Consider the following 20202-nt stretch of genomic DNA (forward strand, 5'->3'; position numbering starts at 1 on the left):
GTATTGCGCACTACCGCCACCTTCTGATATGGAGTGTGGACCGAGATGGAATCCTACTCTATATTCTGTTATTTAAAATAATTGCTTGTTTATCAACAACTTTAGCATTTTATTCATTACATTTTGAAGCTCTCAGAAGCCAAGTTATGTTATATTCCTTAAGATTTTTTTATGCAAGTTTGAAGTATCGATTATCTAAACACAGTTTTGTTTGCATATTTTCAGAATGTAGATATATATATATATATGTATATATATATATATATATATGAAATTCTAGCTGTAAATATACTCCTCCCCTCTTAACCACGCCCCAACCACGCCCCCACCTACCGAAATCAGATGTCGCAAGGTTGGCAAGTATGGCAATCTCTAGGGCTGTGAATCTTTAACGATTCGATTCAAAATCGATTTTTTTTCAATTCAACGCGATTTTCGATTCAAAACCGATTTTTTTCCACGATTCAAAACGATTCATTCAATACATAGGATTTCAGCAGGATCTACCCCAGTCTGCTGACATGCAAGCAGAGTAATAGATTTTTGTAAAAAGCTTTTATAATTGTAAAGGACAATGTTTTATCAACTGATTGCAATAATGTAAATTTGTTTTAACTATTAAATGAACCAAAAATATGACTTATTTTATCTTTGTGAAAATATTGGACACAGTGTGTTGTCAAGCTTATGAGATGCGATGCAAGTGTAAGCCATTGTGACACTTGTTCATTTTTTATTTTTTTTTATAAATGTCTAATGATAATGTCAATGAAGGATTTTTAATCACTGCTATGTTAAAATTGTAACTAATATTGATACTGTTGTTGATAATATTCATTTTTGTTTCACTACTTTTGGTTTGTTCTGTGTCGTGTTTGTGTCTCCTCTCAATTGCTCTGTTTATTGCAGTTCTGAGTGTTGCTGGGTCGGGTTTGGTTTTGGAATTGGATTGCATTGTTATGGTATTGCTGTGTATTGTTTTGTTGGATTGATTAATTTAAAAAAAAAAAAAAAAAAGATTTTTTAAAAGTGAGAATCGGTTCTGATTTGCACAACGTGAGAATCGCGATTCGAATTCGAATACATTTTTTCCCACACCCCTAGCGATCTCTATTATTAATAGAGATAAGGAAAAAACAGCAAATAAGTTAGCAAAAGAGAAGGTTTGGTTAGTAGTGGAAGATATTTTACGATTGCAGTCCGAACAAAGCATTACATATATATATATATATATATATATTTTTTTTTTTTAAATTTATTTATTAATTAATTTTTTTAAATGTTTTATTTATTTATTATTATTTTTTTTTTAAAGACAGGGTTTAATAATTAAATATGGTCATTTTAAATGAATATTATGATCATTGAAAATTAATTATTTCAAATATGTTTATTTTAATGTATAATTCTATGGCTGGATGTAATAAGGAGTCACAAAAAAATTCAAATAAAAATACAATTAATTTTGATGTTTTTAGCAAAATATAGTAAAAATGTATTTAGTTTTGTTTTTTTAAATTAATAAATATATTTATTTTTAGGTAAAATAAACATAATACAATTTATCTCTCGTCTGGATGATTTAATTCTTGTCACCCTGTTGTCCTCCCGTCTCTTCCCCAAGGATGGCTCCATGAGCTGGGCAAACGCCTGGAGCTGCCCTATGTCAACAACACGGTTGGGAGAGGCGCTGAATTTTGTGAGTCTCCCGGAAAATTTGTGAGGGTTGGCAAGTATGGAGATCGCGGGCCGTGCGTTTCCCACCTAGGCCTTCAGTGATCTCCAACTTCAATGGAAAAACTTCAGGAAAGATGAGGTTCCATTCTAGAGGCTAATCTTTCCTGTGATAAAATGGCAACCAAGGTAATCAAAAAGGTCAACCAACGAACAAGATTTCTCTACAGAATCTCTTCTCTGGTCAACAAAAGCACCATGAAGATTCTAGCGGGAACTCTCATTCAACCCTTTTTCGAATACGCATGCACCTCCTGGTACCCTAGCACCTCCAAAACCCCCAAATCTAGACTCCAAACATTATAAAAAAGAAAGATACAAAAAAATGCTTTTTATAAAGTAATTTATTGTTTTTAATAGACTTGAACAGATATAGTCTGCTTTATATACTAAAATACAACGACAGGTAATATAAAGTGCTTAAGTTAACACATCAGAAACAGTAAAAACTATTTTCTTAGCATTAAAGTGAATGTTGAAGTTGTTGAAGAATACCGTGACATGTGACGGTAAACCAAAACTAAAAGTACACCCGCCAGTGTAGTTTTTTTGACACTATTAAGTAAACCGGTCTCAGAAGCAAAACAGAAATTGTACACTTTGATGATGATATTCTAGTCATCCATCCATCCATCCATTTTCTACCGCTTATTCCCTTTGGGGTCGCGGGGGGTGCTGGAGCCTATCTCAGCTACAATCGGACGGAAGGCGGGTTACACCCTGGACAAGTCGCCACCTCATCGCAGGGCCAACACAGATAGACAGACAACATTCACACTCACATTCACACACTAGGGCCAATTTAGTGTTGCCAATCAACCTATCCCCAGGTGCATGTCTTTGGAGTCGTCTCGAAAAGCTTGTTGGTCTATCGGACTATGTGCTGAACTGGTTCAAAACGTACATCAGAGGGAGGAAGTTCTATGTTAGACTAGGAGGCCATATATCTGAGAAATATGACAATCACTATGGGGTTACACAAGGGAGCTGCTTCGGTCCATTACTTTTTTCTCTTTACATGTTACCGCTGGGCGACATAATCAGAAAACATAATGTAGACGTCCATAGCTACGCAGATGATACACAATTGTACATATCCGCAGAACCTAATGATACATCAGCTGTAAACTCCATCACCAACTGCCAATTGGCAATAAATAAGTAACAACTTCCTGAAACTAAATGAGATTAAAACTGAAATTGTAATTATCGGCCCCAAAACAAAAAGAGAAACGTTAATTAAAAACCTAGGAGGATTAACTCCTTGGATCAAATCTGAGGTCACAAGTCTTGGTGTTATCATAGACTCAGAACTGAATTTCAACTCCCATATAAACAAGGTGACCATTTGACATTTCAGGAACATAGCAAAAGTACGACCATTTATAAATCAAAATGATGCAGAGAAGCGAATTCACGCCTTCATATCTAGCCGGTTAGACTACTGTAATGCACTCTTCACAGGTCTCCCTAAGCAAACCACAGAGAGACTTCAACTTATCCAAAACTCTGCAGCTTGACTGATAACAAAAATCAAAAAGAGAGAGCACATTAGTCCAGTCTTGGCTACTCTGCACTGGCTCCCTATAACATTTAGAATTGACTTTAAGTCCTACTCCTTACATGCAAAGCCCGAAACGGACAGGGACCAAGCTATATCGCCAACACCATAACGAACTATGTATCAAAAAGAACGCTGCAGTCATCAGCTGCTGGGTTATTAGAGGCTCCCAGAAATAGTGAAAAGAGGATCGGTGATGCAGCCTTTGGCAACTACGCCCCAAAACTATGGAATACACAGCCCAAAAATATCAGGGAAGCCAACTCGATAGATATCTTCAAAAGACAGCTTAAAACTATCTCTTTACTCAAGCATTTAAATTAGATATCAGGGAAGCCAGCTAACTACACCTTTAACCATTATCACCTTGCTGCACCCACACTGCATCACCCTTTTATTTCCTATATTGCTCTTAAATTTCTGCATCCACACTGTGATTAGTGTACTGTAAATGAAACCTGCGATTCAGTGCCTTTTATTTCCCACATTGCTGTGATTACTGTACTGTAAATGAGACCTACGGCTCACAGTGATCCTTGTATTATATTATACAAGGATTACTGTCTGCATTACTGTCTACATTACCTTCGGCACTGCCTTATCGTACTGCTTCCTACTTTGTTTTTATTTTATATCATTGCGGTACCATCAAACCGGTTGGTTGTAATACATTTTTACTTTTATTGTAATCAACTTGAGTTCACTGTAATTTGCTATTCTGACTTTTATCCTATATAATTTCACTATATCTTATTCTCTGCATCCATACTGTGATTATTGTACTGTAAATGAGACCTGTGGCTCACAGTGATCCCTGTATTTTAGCCTTTTACTTCCTACATTACTTTCTTCATCATGGACCACAATGGAAACAAGCCTTTTGGCTTTTTGTGCCATCCATTTGCCTTTTTAATGCATTACATGGATTACATTTTTTAATATGTCAATTCTCTTCTCAATCAATCAATCAATCTTGTTCTACACTGTGATTATTGTAACTATTATTGTCTGATCCTTTTGTTTTCTACTTTGCTTTTATGTTTATTTTTTATAATTTATTTTAAATTTTCTACACTTGTTTTTACCATGTCTTTACTTGTATATGGTAATTGTTATATATTGTATATATATGATATAAACATATAATATAATATAATATAATATAATATAATATAATATAATATAATATAATATATCAGTATATATAATATACTGTACATATATTATGTAAATATTACATGTATGTTATATTTCATATCGCTTCTACGGTACATTTTTAGTCTATTTTATACCTGCATTGTCCTTTCCATCCTTACACTTTCCATCCTTTGTAACTAATCTACTGTGTGGAACAATTTCCCTTGTGGATCATTAAAGGTTGTCTAAGTCTAAGTCCAAGTCTTAATCATGTCTTTTACTGCTGTGAAGCACTTTGAGCTGCAATTCTTGTATGAAAGGTGCTATACAAATAAAGTTTATTATTATTATTACTTTTTGTGTGTTTTTCAGCATGTGTTCTTGAGACTTTGTTGTAGGTCTACTCATAATAAACATGCCTACCAGATTGCATGTTGTAAGTGACACTGATTTTGGGGTCTGTCTGGATTTTCAACAATTCCAGGGGGTAATACCATGGAAATTTTCAAATGTGGTGTGATTTTAAATTTGCTAAATCCAAAAGCCTATCGCAAAGATAAAGAAATACATCAATTTAACGAGTACCTCACCCTAGTGATGCATTTAGAGCAGTGGTCCCCAACCACCGGGCCGATTGGTACCGGGCCGCACAAGAAATTAAAAAAAAAAAAAATTTATGAAATCAACATAAAAAACACAATACATACATTATATATCAATATAGATCAATACAGTCTGCAGGGATACAGTCCGTAAGCACACATGATTGTATTTATTTATGTAAAAAAAAAAAATAAAAAAAAAAATATATTTTTAAATACCCCCCCCCCTCCGCCGCTGGTCCGTTCCGTGGGACAAATTTTCAAGCGTTGACCGGTCCGCAGCTACAAAAAGGTTGGGGACCACTGATTTAGAGGGTTAAGTACTATGATTTCAATCAATCAATGTCAGAATATCAGAGCAAATGCGTGTCACAATTTGGACATACTATGACCCATAGCACACGTGTGGTTCCTCATCTCGGTCTATTTTTCACGTGTTGACCAGCTGACGACAACTTGGGAGGAGGGCGATATTTGCGAGGTGTAGGAACTGGAGGCTTCTTTGGTTTCTCCTCAGCTTTCACTTTGAGTTCTGTTGGGACAAAAGGCAAGTCATCAGAAAAAGTTTGGAGGATAAACTGTATCAAATTAATCATCTCATCAGTGTTTATTTTAACAGCAGTTTTTAATTTACTTTTAGTTATAGTTTTTTGGTTAAAATGTATTTGTTTTTTTTTAATTTTTAGTCATTTAAATTGATTTACATTTAGTATAGTTTCAGTCAACAACATTACACAGCATTTTAGTCAGCAAAATTTAAACAAGTTTAGTTGACTAAAATATCAATTATAAAAGATAAGGCCTCTTTAAAATGTCCTTGACAGCACCTTTATACAGGCTACCTGCAAGGAAGTTCTTCTGTTCAGGAATTATGTTGTTAGTCATTTTTTGCTCCACAAGTCAATGTCAATAAATATCTTTTAGGCAGGTTTTCAATTTTTGTCTGCTACGTCTCTGGCAAAACATGTATGTTTTTATGGTATGAGTGTCTTGAAGTGGTGTTACGATGCATTTTGCCACACTTTGGACTTTGCTTTTTGCACTGGGAACAAAAAAAAAGTTCCTCATACTGGGCCCCATTCAGCAATAAGTTCCTAACTTTTCCTCTTAGCTTTCTTCCTAAGTGATTTCCTAAGAGGAGTCCATTCAAATTCATGACGTGTTCTTAAATGGCCAAATTGTGCGTGTGTGCGTCAGACACACACACGTATTTTGAAATGTCTATACAGTATATTGCTCATTTTGCTATATGTCTGTCTGTCTGTCTGTCTGTCTGTCTGTCTGTCTGTCTGTCTGTCTGTCTGTCTGTCTGTCTGTCTGTCTGTCTGTCTGTCTGTCTGTCTGTCTGTCTGTCTGTCTGTCTGTCTGTCTGTCTGTCTGTCTGTCTGTCTGTCTGTCTGTCTGTCTGTCTACCTACCTACCTACCTACCTACCTACCTACCTACCTACCTACCTACCTACCTACCTACCTACCTACCTACCTACCTACCTACCTACCTACCTACTTACCTACCTACCTACCTACCTACCTACTCAGTGGCCTAGTGGTTAGAGTGTCCGCCCTGAGATCGGTAGGTTGTGAGTTCAAACCATAACAAAGACTATAAAAATGGGACCCATTACCTCCCTGCTTGGCACTCAGCATCAAGGGTTGGAATTGGGGGTTAAATCACCAAAAATGATTCCCGGGCACGGCCACCGCTGCTGCTCACTGCTCCCCTCACATCCCAGGGGGTGAACAAGGGGATGGGTCAAATGCAGAGGACAAATTTCACTACACCTAGTGTGTGTGTGACAATCATTGGTACTTAAATTTAAAGGCCTACTGAAATGAATTTTTTTAATTTAAACGGAGATAGCAGATCCATTCTATGTGTCATACTTGATCATTCTGCGATATTGCCATATTTTTGCTGAAAGGATTTAGTATAGAACAACGTCGATAAAGTTCGCAACTTTTGGTCTCTGATAAAAAAAAAACCTTGTCCCTACCGGAAGTAGCGTGACGTTGTCAGTTGTTCACTCCCTCATATTTTCCTATTGTTTTCAACGCAGCTAGAGCTATTCGGACCATTACCCCATTAATTTGAGCGAGGATGAAAGATTTGTGGACGAGGAACGTTAGAGTGACGGACTAGAATGCAGTAAAATACATATTTTTTTTCGCTCTGACCATAACTTAGGTACAAGCTGGCTCATTGGATTCCACACTCTCTCCTTTTTCTATTGTGGATCACGGATTTGTATTTTAAACCACCTCGGATACTATATCCTCTGGAAAATGAGAGTCGAGAACGCGAAATGGACATTCAGTGCCTTTTATCTCCACGACAATACATCGACGAAGCTCATGCTAATTAGCATGAGCTAACGTGATAGCATCTGTCTCAAATGCAGATAGAAACAAAATAAATAAATCCCTGACTGGAAGGATGGACAGAAGATCAACAATACTATTAAACCATGTACATGTAACTACACGGTTAATAGATCTCAGCCTGGCAAAGCTTAACAATGCTGTTGCTAACGACGCTAAGGCTGACTTAGCAACTTAGCAACCGGACCTCACAGAGTTATGATAAAAACATTAGCGCTCCACCTACGCCAGCCAGCCATCATCTGCCCAGCTCATCAACACCCGTGCTCACCTGCGTTCCAGCGATCGACGGCGCGACGAAGGACTTCACCCGATCATCCGTGCGGTGGCCGGTTAGCATCGGCTAGCGCGTCTGCTATCCAAGTGAGTAATCCTTGTTGTGTTGCTACAGCCAGCTGCTATACACCGACCCACCTACAACGTTGTTCTTTGCAGCCTCCATTGATCATTAAACAAATTGCAAAAGATTCACCAACACAGATGTCCAGAATACTGTGGAATTATGAAATGAAAACAGAGCTTTTTTGTATTGTATTCAATGGTGAAGGCATACCTCTGTTCCCCGGGCTACGTCACGCGCATACGTCATCCTCTGAAGGCTTTTTCAACCGGAAGTGTGGCGGGAAATTTAAAATTGCACTTTATAAGTTAACTCGTCCGTATTGGCATGTGTTGCAATGTTAAGATTTCATCATTGATATATAAACTATCAGACTGCGTGGTCGGTAGTAGTGGGTTTCAGTAAGCCTTTAACTTAACTATGTATCTATGTATCTATGTATCTATCTATACATCTATCGATCTATCTATCTATCCATCTATCTATCTATGATATTAAAGGCCTACTGAAACCCACTACTACCGACCACGCAGTCTGATAGTTTATATATCAATGATGAAATCTTAACATTGCAACACATGCCAATACGGCCGGGTTAACTTATAAAGTGCAATTTTAAATTTCCAGCTAAACTTCCGGTTGAAAACGTCTATGTATGATGACGTATGCACGTGACATCAATCGTTGAAACGGAAGTATTCGGACCCCATTGAATCCAATACAAAAAGCTCTGTTTTCATCTCAAAATTCCACAGTATTCTGGACATCTGTGTTGGTGAATCTTTTGCAATTTGTTTAATGAACAATGAAGACTACAGAAGAAAGTTGTAGGTGGGATCGGTGTATTAGCGGCGGACTACAGCAACACAACCAGGAGGACTTTGAGATGGATAGGAGACGCGCTAGCCGGCGACCTCACCTTGACTTCCTCCGTTTCCGGGCCGCCGACTGCATCTATAATCGGGTGAAGTCCTTCGTCGCTTCGTCGATCGCTGGAACGCAGGTGAGCACGGGTGTTGATGAGCAGATGAGGGCTGGCGTAGGTGGATAGCTAATGTTTTTAGCATAGCTCTGTGAGGTCCCGTTGCTAAGTTAGCTTCAATGGCGTTGTTAGCAACAGCACTGTTAAGCTTTGCCAGCCTGGAAAGCATTAACCGTGTAGTTACATGTCCATGGTTTAATAGTATTGTTGATTTTATGTCTATCCTTCCAGTCAGGAGTTTATTTCTTTTGTTTCTATCTGCATTTAAGCACGATGCTATCACGTTAGCTCCGTAGCTAAAGAGCTTCGCCGATGTATTGTTGTGGAGATAAAAGTCACTGTGAATGTCCATTTCGCGTTCTCGACTCTCATTTTCAAGAGGATATAGTATCCGAGGTGGTTTAAAATACAAATCTGTGATCCACAATAGAAAAAGGAGAAAGTGTGGAATCCAATGAGTCCTTTTACCTAAGTTACGGTCAGAGCGAAAAAAAGATACGTCCTGCACTGCACTCTAGTCCTTCACTCTCACGTCCCTCATCCACGAATCTTTCATCCTCGCTCAAATTAATGGGGTAATCGTCGCTTTCTCGGTCCGAATCGCTCTCGCTGCTGGTGTAAACAATGGGGAAATGTGAGGAGCCTTTCAACCTGCGACGTCACGCTACTTCCGGTACAGGCAAGGCTTTTTTTTATCAGCGACCAAAAGTTGCGAACTTTATCGTCAATGTTCTCTACTAAATCATTTCAGCAAAAATATGGCAATATCACAAAATGATCAAGTATGATACATAGAATGGATCTGCTATCCCCGTTTAAATAAAAAAAAATCATTTCAGTAGGCCTTTAACTTAACATAAGACAATAGAAATAAGGGAACTTGTCACACTTAAGAACAACTAGGCCACCCTAAGAGTGCTCTGGAGCACTCGTAGATTTTGTTCTTACCTATACGAACAAATCCCAGCTAAGAAAACATTGGTGAATACAAAAATCTCCTTAAAAACTTCGTAAGTGGGCCTAAGAACAAAATTTGTTCTTAAGAACGGTTGCTGAATGGGGCCCACTGTTCTCACAAAGTAAAAGCATACAACTGCCAAAAATACCTTGCTAATATAAATAACTGAGATCTAAGATGAAACCAAGGTGGTGTGTTAATAGAGGTTTGGAATCACGCTTCTTATAAAATAATGAAAACCAACTGAACCCCACACGAGCAAGCAGTGAAAATGAAAAACTTTTCTAAGATAAAATCATTAAGGGATGAAAGAATGGGTGTTGTTGATTATTCTTCGCACTCTACCTGGTTTGGTTGAGAAATCAGGTTTGACCAGTTCAGCAGAATAACTTTGCACTAGTCTCTCTCCACTTTCATTATCAAAGTTAACGTAAGCTGCAAAGAAAAACAAACAAAGCTCGAAGTGAAGCCAAAGCTACGCGGTGCATATGCGATGTATATACGTACAGAAGTTCTGCACATATTTGTCGTCTCTGGATAGAGGGGTTAGACTGCCTTTTGTGACGTCCATGAAGTACTTGATGATATCAGGTAGAGAAGCGCAGGTGACCTGATCAGACAACAAGACTTCTTTCAGCACTGAAGGAGCGATAGCTTTTACTGAAAATGTCACTTAATAAACAACATTGTCTCTTTCACATTTTTATTTTTACACAAGAGGTCTGATGTTGCAATGGTCAAATGTCAAACCGATCTTTGTAGTGATATGGATATAACAAAGCGCTGTGTATCGTTATCTATGACAGTACAAGTATAGCTATGGTTTATGTCATTTCAAGTATGCTCAACAGTGTTACATTGAAGCACACTCACGTAATTCAACATGTCAGAAAAGCAGTAGGGAGAAGCAGAGTTGATTTAATCCTACCTACTCTACATATCACAACAAATGTGTTGACTTCCTTTGTGTAATGGACACACCTTATTACAATCCAAAATGCACACGTCCAAAGGCCCAATGTCCTTGCACCTCCAACACAACCTGCCTTATATACAGTAGTTAACATATTCTTACTTCGTTTTTATAAATTGTATTTTCATTGCTGTTTTTTTTCTTACTGTCCTCTTTGATTATTGTTTTTTTGGGGGGGTCTTCCTACTATTGCTATTACTGTCTCATATACTGCATATGATGTTGCTGCAACTAGAACCTTAATTTCCCAGAGAGAACCTGCATAATCTAATTTATAAACCCAGAAATCACTGTACAAACAAATATACACATACTGTACATATACAAGTACTGTACATACATACACTCATGTATATAATCACGTTTCATCAAACATATATTAACATTGTTGCCCTACGGGAAACTGGGTAACACATGGCACCCTGACAATGCTTAACCTATTGTTACTATAACAATCTACAAGGTTAATATATTTGGCTTCTCTTTCTTCCCCTCCATTTATCTGCTTTCTTTTGTATTTCAAGTTATCATTACATATATGTATTGTTGCATTTGAACATTTTTATTGTTGATAATAGAGGTAATTATTGTTATTATTCATTATCAATAGCGCTATTTCTATTGGTATTTGTATTGCTCCATTTGTAGTGTAATTATGTTCATTGTAATTTCTGTATTATTTATTTCACTAACTTCTTCTATGTTATCACTTTAACTATCATATTTGTACATATCCTAATTGCTGATGTTGTTCTGTTGTTGTTGTTATTATTGTTATTTTTGCTGTTGTTGTCATCTCTTTGTCTTATACCCCTCTTGTCCCCACAATTTCCCCCTTTTTTTTCTCTTTCTATAACTGCACCAAATAATAATATAAACCCATTTAATAAAGTTAAATACAAATAAAGCAACAAGAGAAGTATCCCACACTTCTCTTTTGTAAAGTAAATTTGTACAGCCGATATGGGCATCTACATCAACATTATGATTTGCCTGAGTAGGTGGACAGGACAAAAATAAAAAAAATAAAAAATAAACCCCAGAATAGACACATGTTACTGAAACCAGACAGTTGATAACGAGTTTATGATGGCTAGTATTGGAATACATTGGTTTTCTCCACATTATTTTGTATGTGAAAATGTGCTTCAAATCAAAAGAAAGTTAAACTCAACTGTTGGTGACGATTTAAGCAATTGAAAGATTGGCATCGTCACAAGAATGCCATTCACCTTGCTTCTCTGATGTCCAACACCCAACAATTAGACTCACTCAAGGTTTCACATTTTCATAAACACAAGAGCTAACTCACGGGATCTTTCAAATCGATGGTGAAACTACCGTTGTGTTTGCGGCTCAGGCTATAGTGCTTGTATATGGGGCTGGAAATGGAGAGACAACATATTAAAAAACACACAAGGACAAATGTAACGATACATGTGGAAATTTCATGTGTGCATGTCTTTTTTATATATGGTGCATCCACAAAGTATTCGCAGCACTTTACTTTGTCCACATTTTGTTATGTTACAGCTATTTTTGTCTTAAAAATTTCTTCACACAGTATCCCATAATGACAAAGTGAACATTTAAAAAAACAAAATTTGCAACTTCCTTACAATTAAAACAATCGCATGTTCATAAATATTCGCAGCCTTTGCTAAAACTTTTGTTGATGCACGTTTGGCAGCAATTACACCCTCAAGTCTTTTCAATGCCACAAGCTTGGCACACCTATTTTTGGGCAGTTTCGCCCATTCCTCTTTGTAGCACCTCTTTGTAGCACAGGAGGAATGGGAAGCGTTGGTTTTCATCCAGGATGTCTTAAAAAAGACTTGAGACTTCAATTGCTTGGATGTTACTGACGTCACGTCCGGCTCATGTTCCACTCATTAAATTTGCGTGGCAGCCAAGCTAGCTCCATTTTCAATGGATACTAGGCGCCATTTAGCCTTTCTCGAAGAAAAAAATGCCCTATGCGTGTGTTCTTTTCGGCTCCACTAATCGTTCAAATCGCGAAAAGGATAAATCTTTCTTCAAGAGGTAATCAAAAAGAGCGAAAGAGTGCAAGAGTTTACGAAACAACGACAAGACCATGGGAGCAGAGTCGAAGAATGCAGGAGTTTGCAGTGATCACTTTGTTAAAGGTTTGTTTGATATAAAAAATAAAAAAAACAGTGAAGTTGGCACGGTTATGTAAATCGTAAATAAAAATAGAATACAATGATTTGCAAATCCTTTTCAACCTATATTCAATTGAATAGACTGCAAAGACAATACTTAACGTTCGAACTGGTAAACGTTATTTTTTGCAAATATTAGCTCATTTGGAATTTGATGCCTGCAACATGTTTCAAAAAAGCTGGCACAAGTGGCAAAAAAGACTGACAAAGTTGAGGAATGCTCATCGAACACTTATTTGGAACATCCCACAGGTGAACAGGCTAATTGGGAACAGGTGGGTGCCATGATTGGGTACAAAAGCAGCTTCCATGAAATGCTCAGTCATTCACAAACAAGGATGGGGCGAGGGTCACCACTTACTGAACAAATGCGTGAGCAAATTGTCAAACAGTTTAAGAACAACATTTCTCAACAAGCTATTGCAAGGAATTTAGGGATTTCACCATCTACGGTCCGTATTAGCATCAAAAGGTTCAGAGAATCTGGAGAAATCACTGCACCTAACATTGAATGCCTGTGACCTTCGACTGCATCAAAAAGCGACATCAGTGTGTAAAAGATATCACCACATGGGCTAAGGAACACTTCAGAAAACCACTGTCAGTAACTACAGTTCATCGCTACATCTGTAAGTGCAAGTTAAAACTCTACTATGCAAAGCGAAAGCCATTTATCAACAACACCCAGAAACGCAGCCGGCTTCGCTGGGCCCGAGCTCATCTAAGATGGACTGATGCAAAGTGGAAAAGTGTTCTGTGGTCTGACGAGTCCACATTTCAAATTGTTTTTGGAAACTGTGGACGTCGTGTCCTCCGGGCCAAAGAGGAAAAGAACCATCCGGACTGTTATAGGCGCAAAGTTCAAAAGCCAGTATCTGAGGAGGTGTATTAATGCACCCCTATAAATGAAGCTTTCAGCACATACATAATGTTGACATCTATAGTTATATTTTGATAAAGACGGGGGGAAAAACGCTACTCATAAACAGCGCATTCAACAACAGCAACAAACATGGCTTATAGAGACGCGAAGTTAAATCATAAAATATAACATTACCCGAGCAAAAACGATTCATAATTATCCGGGAGAGTCTTGATACCATTTTCCTTGACCCAGCCACGCACAAAGAAGTTGTAGACCTCCATGTTTTTCCAAATTTCCATCTGTTTTGTCGTATAAAATGGCGTCTGGAGCACAATCGTTAGGTATGACCGACGTATAATCTGTCTTGATCCGTTGCCTGGATCATGTTCTGTTTAGTTTTGACTCCCTCAGTTCTGTTTTTAGCACCCTTGAGTTTGTGTGTTTTGGTCTCTGATTAGTGCCCGGGACGCTCACCTGCTGCCGGGCACTAATCAGAGAGCTACTCATTCCTGTTTTTTTGCCACTCTCGGTCTGGCTTCCTTGTTTGCACAATGCAACAGTTAACAACGTCTATAATTTCATTCCTATGCCTGTTTGTATGCCAAGCTTTCGCGCAAGCCTTTTCCTTAGCTTTGCTTCCCGTGCAATCGGCACGCTTGTTTTGTTTATCTGCATTTCCTGTATGATTTATGTGAATAAATCATTGTCTATCCTTCACTTTGAGTTTCCTGTTGCATCTTGGGAGAACGATCCGCGCATAACCATGTGACCACGTCGCCACATAAGCATTGATATACATTTTAAAAAAATAAAGTATAGGGATGTATTCCATTGTATTGTTAGATTTTTTTTTGCTCGTATCTGCTATTTGCAGGAAGATTTAGGCCTCTTTTGTACTCAGATAGTTCGCGCACTGCTTGCTACACAACAGCCATCTTGGCTTGGTTGACCACCACTGATTTTCACTTCCCGGAAGAAGTCACGTGTCGGAATACAAGCAATAATTTCTAAAGGTACATCAACAAAGTCTTGAGCAAATGATGCAAATACTTATGTACATATGATTTTGTTTTTTATCCGTACTAAATGTGCTAAATGTTTTTAAAAAATTTTTTTCACATTGTCATTATGGGTTGTTGTGTGTAAAATTTTGAGGACAAAAATAAATAAGCAAGGGCTGTAACATAAAATGTGGAAAAACTGAAGCGTTGTGAATACTTGCTGGATGCACTGTATATGTATATGGATTATGAATTCCATTAGGGGACTTAAGAAAATAATAAAAAACATTATTGAAATAGATGTCTGCATCAAATGTGTGTAAAACTACTGTACATTTAAGTTGAAAGTAAATGTGTGTACTTTGGTATAGTTGTAGTGCTTTTTAGGGTTCATACATATATATATATATATATATATATATATATATATATATATATATATATATATATATATATATATATATATATATATATATATATATATATATACAATTTATTTTTAATATATATAATATATAAACGTGAATATATATGTATATATAATATTTTTTCTATAATTTATTTATAAATATATAATTATAATGATTTCAGTGAATAAAAATAAAAACTACAGCAATCTAATAAATAATACAAAACAAATGATGTTATAAAAATTACAGTATTAAATTATTTTGATTATATTATAAACATTTGTATAACAGTAATTTTGATCTGTAAAACTGAATGTCCTTTAATTTTGGATTAAGTGATTAAAAATGTACCAACAATGGTTCACTGTCCAATGTTAAAGTTAAAGTACCAATGATTGTCACACACACTAGGTGTGGCGAAATTATTCTCTGCATTTGACCCATCACCCTTGATCACCCCCTGGGAGGTGAGGGGAGCAGTGAGCAGCAGCGGTGGCCATGCCCGGGAATCATTTTTTGGTGATTTAACCCCCAATTACAACCCTTAATGCTGAGTGCCAAGCAGGGAGGTAATGGGTCCCATTTTTATAGTCTTTGGTATGACTCGGCCGGGGTTTGAACTCACAACCTACCGATTTCAGGGCGGACACTCTAACCACTAGGCATGTACAGTATCAGGAGCGTCACAAGGTTTCAGGGGGGCTTATCAATAGTGACAATAGGCCTCGCGATGCCACTCTACCAGATTTGTTATTTATGTTACCACAGGTGTAAATTGCTGTATTAAAATGTATTGAAATGTTACTTACATTTTTGCAATTGTCTAATTAAAATCAATAAAAAGGGACTCTTTGGGATTTTGGGGGGTTTTATATTTTTTAATCATAGGCCCTGACTGCAGTGACGACGTGTTAGTGTTCAACATGTGATAATATTTACCCTTTAAGTTTTTCTCTGATGCTAATAACAAAGGCATGGCCGTCCCTGTTGGGCCTTAACAGCAAGTTTCCTTTGCTGGCCTCTCGCTCCAGAAGAAGCTCCGCCTCCAAGCGAGACACTGGGTGGAAACAGCTGTGGGCCAGACATTAAACAGTGCACATTAGTAAACATTATTACACTTCAGTATACAGAGGCACCGGTAAATAGCGCTCGTTTTTGTGCCCCTGTTCACAAGATGAGGCGTTCAAGTGCAGTGCTTACTATGAGTGTTCAGACGTAGTCACATATCCCCTATGACATGTGGTATACTAACGAGAAAAAGAAGCAAACAATATTCATTGAATTGACGAAATAACCAATATTGGGACCGATAGAAGCCATTATAAGCGTAGAAATGCAAGTCGCGCCATACTAAAGCAGGAGGCAGCTTTTGTGCCAGCTAAGAATGTTAAAATAATATCAAAACGGTGGACATTTATCCATGAGAATATGGAGAAGCTGCTGATGGTGTGTTTGACTGAGAAGCAGCTCAAAGGAGATACCATAGAAGTTGGTTCTCCTAAGTATGAACGACACACTTTGGAGCGGCCCTTGTGTGAGTTCCCCTCACCATTTCAGGGCACGAGTGTCCAACAACCAAAGGACCCCCTGATGGAGGATCCTTTCGGCCTCTATTTCATTACATGATCACCTATTTGAATACAAAAATACTTTTGACCACTAAGTTACTGCTTTATTTACAGCAAATGAAAGGCAAGGGGGGAGTTACAGAGTAATTCAGGGGTCCCCAAACCTTTTGACTCGGGGGCCACATTGGTTTAAAACAGTTTGGCCAGGGGGGCCGGGCTGTATATATATATATATACACTATGGCGCGAGTGTGATGATGTCACGTTATTGATGGGAAAATGCATTTTTAGACAATATGATTTGCCTGAGTGACTAGGACACACCGAGAGTAACAAGGGGTAGAAAACGGATTAGAAAGGACAGATTGTTAAAAATAATAATAATTTAAAAAAAAAAAAAAAATATATATATATATATATATATATATATATATATATATATATATATATATATATATATATATATATATATATATATATATATATATAATTTTTTTTTTTTAAACTGCAGACTTCCCGCGGGCCGGATTTTGGATGCTGGCGGGCCGGATCCTGGGCCGTAGTTTGGGGATTCGGTAATGACTAGAGTCGATTGTCACGCGCCAATTCCTATTGTGTAAGTGTCAGGGCAGCACGGTGGAAGAGGGGTTAGTGCATCTGCCTCACAATACGAAGGTCCTGAGTAGTCCTGGGTTCAATCCCGGGCTCGGGATCTTTCTGTGTGGAGTTTGCATGTTCTCCCCGTGACTGCGTGGGTTCCCTCCGGGTACTCCGGCTTCCTCCCACCTCCAAAGACATGCACCTGGGGATAGGTTGATTGGCAACACTAAATTGGCCCTCGTGTGTGAATGTGAGTGTGAATGTTGTCTGTTTATCTGTGTTGGCCCTGTGATGAGGAGGCGACTTGTCCAGGGTGGACCCCGCCTTCCGCCCGAATGCAGCTGAGATAGTCTCCAGCGGCCCCCGCGACCCCAAAAGGGACAAGCGGTAGAAAATGGATGGATGGATGGATGGATGGTTCATTGTCAACTTTCACAGCTCCACACAGAGTGACTCCAATCAAAGAGTGAGGCTAAAACAGTTCATGTTGCTTTATTCTCTATTGTCTGCTATTTTGACTTCTGTCTGTCTGGTATCAATAATAAACAAAACAATAGAAATTAAAATGTGCATGTTAGCCCAATAACCACATTGACTAGCTTCAAATTGGTTAGCATATCAGCTGTAGCGCATTAAACATGAAAATACCATATTTTCCTGGTCATAGGGCGCACCGGATTATAAGGCGCACTGCTGATGAATGGTGTAATTTCGATCTTTTTTCAAATATATAGGGCGCATTAAAGGAGTCTGATTTATTTATTTTTTTCTAAATGTAAAACACTTCCTTGTGGTCTACATAACATGTAATGGTGGTTCTTTGGTCAAAATGTTGCATAGATTATGTTTTACAGATCATCTTCAAGCCGCTTTCTGACAGTCGCTTCAGGATGCGTCGTTTTGTGGGCGGTCTTATTTACGTGGCTCACCTTCGACAGCGTCTTCTCCCCGTCATTTTCGTTGTATTGGTGTAGTGTGCAAGTGTTCAGGTAAGTTAAATTCAAGAACCTGCACAGAAAGCAACACTGTGACTATGATGTGCGCATGCGTACTAGGTCGCGTTGCGCCAGCGGACGGATTGGGGAGGGTTTTTTAAATGACCATTGTGTGTGTGTGTGGACAAGGATAAGGTTAGGTGGGATTCACCCTTAGTGTAGAAGGGGCCTAATTAAACCAGTTAATGGCGACGAGAACCCATAAGTCCCGATTCAGTAAAACATGCAGGTTTTGAACTATTTGTTCATGACTTACCCATCACTAGTTGCTTACATAAAATAATCAGCTCGATTGATATTTCTAATGGATTAAATCGCAGTTTAGCAGCCCCAATAGAAATAGATTTGTCTTAAATACTCACTTTGGCATTTCCACAACAGGGTCAACTGGTACAGGTACATGTTTTAGCCTTTTCTTTTCCTTTTCCACCACATCTTCCAGCCTTAGCATTAGTCCAGGCAGCAGGTTGAGTGAGGAAGACACTGACAGCTACATGCACACAAACCACAATTTCATGTTAAACATATGAAGGCTAAGGCATGAGCTAATATTTAACTTTCGTTAATGAAGTTATACAGTGGAACCTCTAAGGTCAAACATGTTCACTTGGTTGTCGTCCAAGTTGTTCTAATTTTTACTTAATTACTTTGGTCCAGGCTCAAACTATCACCATTTTAAAACAATAACTGTACAAGTGAGGTTTTAGGCAACATTTTAACATTCATAACTGTTATACTTGTTTAAAAAGAAGTCAATACCGGTATTATAAAATGAAAACAGAGTAAAACTAGTCGTAACGTGTTCTATAATATGTCGCATTGTTTACCTTCAAATAAATATACTTTACAAAAGACCACGTATTTGTGCTGCTTTTGACATGACATAAAGAACCATGACATTTGTCAAGCTGGAGAAGGAGTCCTCTCGGGTCCTTTTGGCTTATTGGACTCTTGAGGCAGCAGACAAGTACCGACAAGCCAAGTGGTGTGTGGCTTTGGCGGTTACAGAGGCAAAAACATGGACATGGGAGGAGTTCGGAGAAACCATGGAGAACGACTTCCTGACGGCTTTGAAGCGATTCTGAACCCCCACCTCAGGAGGGGGAAGCAGTGCACTGTCAACACCGTGTATAGTGTGGACGGTGTGCTGCTGACGTTGACTAGGGATGTTGTGGATCGGTGGAAGGAATACTTCGAAGATCTCCTCAATGCCACCTACACGTCTTCCATTGAGGAAGCAGTGCCTGGGGACTCAGCGGTGGGCTCTCCTATTTCTGGGGCTGAGGTTTGCTAAGAAGTTAAGAAGCACCTGGGTGGCAGGGCCCCGGGGGTGGATGAGATCCGAACGGAGTTCCTTAAGGCTCTGGATGCTGTGGGGCTGTAGTGGTTGACCAGCATTACGTGGACATCGTGGGCGGTGCCTCTGGATTGGCAGACTGGGGTGGTGTTTGCTCTATTCAAAAAGGGGAACTGAAGGGTGTATGTTTCAATTATTGTTTGATCACACTCCTCAGACTTCACAGTAAGGTCTATTTAGGTGTACTGGAGAGGAGGCTACGTCGGATAGTCGAACCTCGGATTCAGGAGGCACAGTGTGGTTTTCGTCGTGGTCGTTGAACTGTGGACCAACTCTATACTCTTAGCAGGATTTTTTTAGGGTGCTTGGGAGTTTGCCCAACCAGTCTACTTGTGTTTTTTGGACTTGGAGAAAGCATTCGACGGTGTCCCTCGGGAAGTCTTGCATACTTGCCAACCTTGAGACCTCCAATATCGGGAGGTGGGGGGTAGGGGGTGGGGGGTGGGGGGGTGTGTGGTTGGGGGCGTGGTTATTTACAGCTAGAATTCACCAACTCGAGTATTTCATATATATATATATATATGTATGAAATACTTGACTTTCAGTGAATTCTAGCTAT

At 38.5% G+C, this 20202-nt stretch overlaps 1 protein-coding gene across 1 annotated transcript in view; it reads right to left on the minus strand.

Moving 5' to 3' along the window:
• Positions 1-5309: 5309 nt before the first annotated feature.
• The window catches only part of LOC133644324 (signal-transducing adaptor protein 1-like), a 32125-nt gene continuing 17232 nt past the window's right edge, over positions 5310-20202 (minus strand). The window contains exons 7-12 of the mRNA XM_062038721.1: positions 18649-18776; positions 16063-16194; positions 11977-12046; positions 10199-10301; positions 10037-10126; positions 5310-5566 (exon numbers count right to left, since the gene is read on the minus strand). Coding sequence (XP_061894705.1) covers positions 5448-5566; positions 10037-10126; positions 10199-10301; positions 11977-12046; positions 16063-16194; positions 18649-18776 — 642 coding nt within the window. The 3' untranslated portion in view covers positions 5310-5447. The remainder of the gene's footprint in view (positions 5567-10036; positions 10127-10198; positions 10302-11976; positions 12047-16062; positions 16195-18648; positions 18777-20202) is intronic.

The sequence above is a fragment of the Entelurus aequoreus genome, linkage group LG27 (genome assembly GCF_033978785.1).
Source record: "Entelurus aequoreus isolate RoL-2023_Sb linkage group LG27, RoL_Eaeq_v1.1, whole genome shotgun sequence".
NCBI classification, from domain to species: Eukaryota; Metazoa; Chordata; class Actinopteri; order Syngnathiformes; family Syngnathidae; genus Entelurus; species Entelurus aequoreus.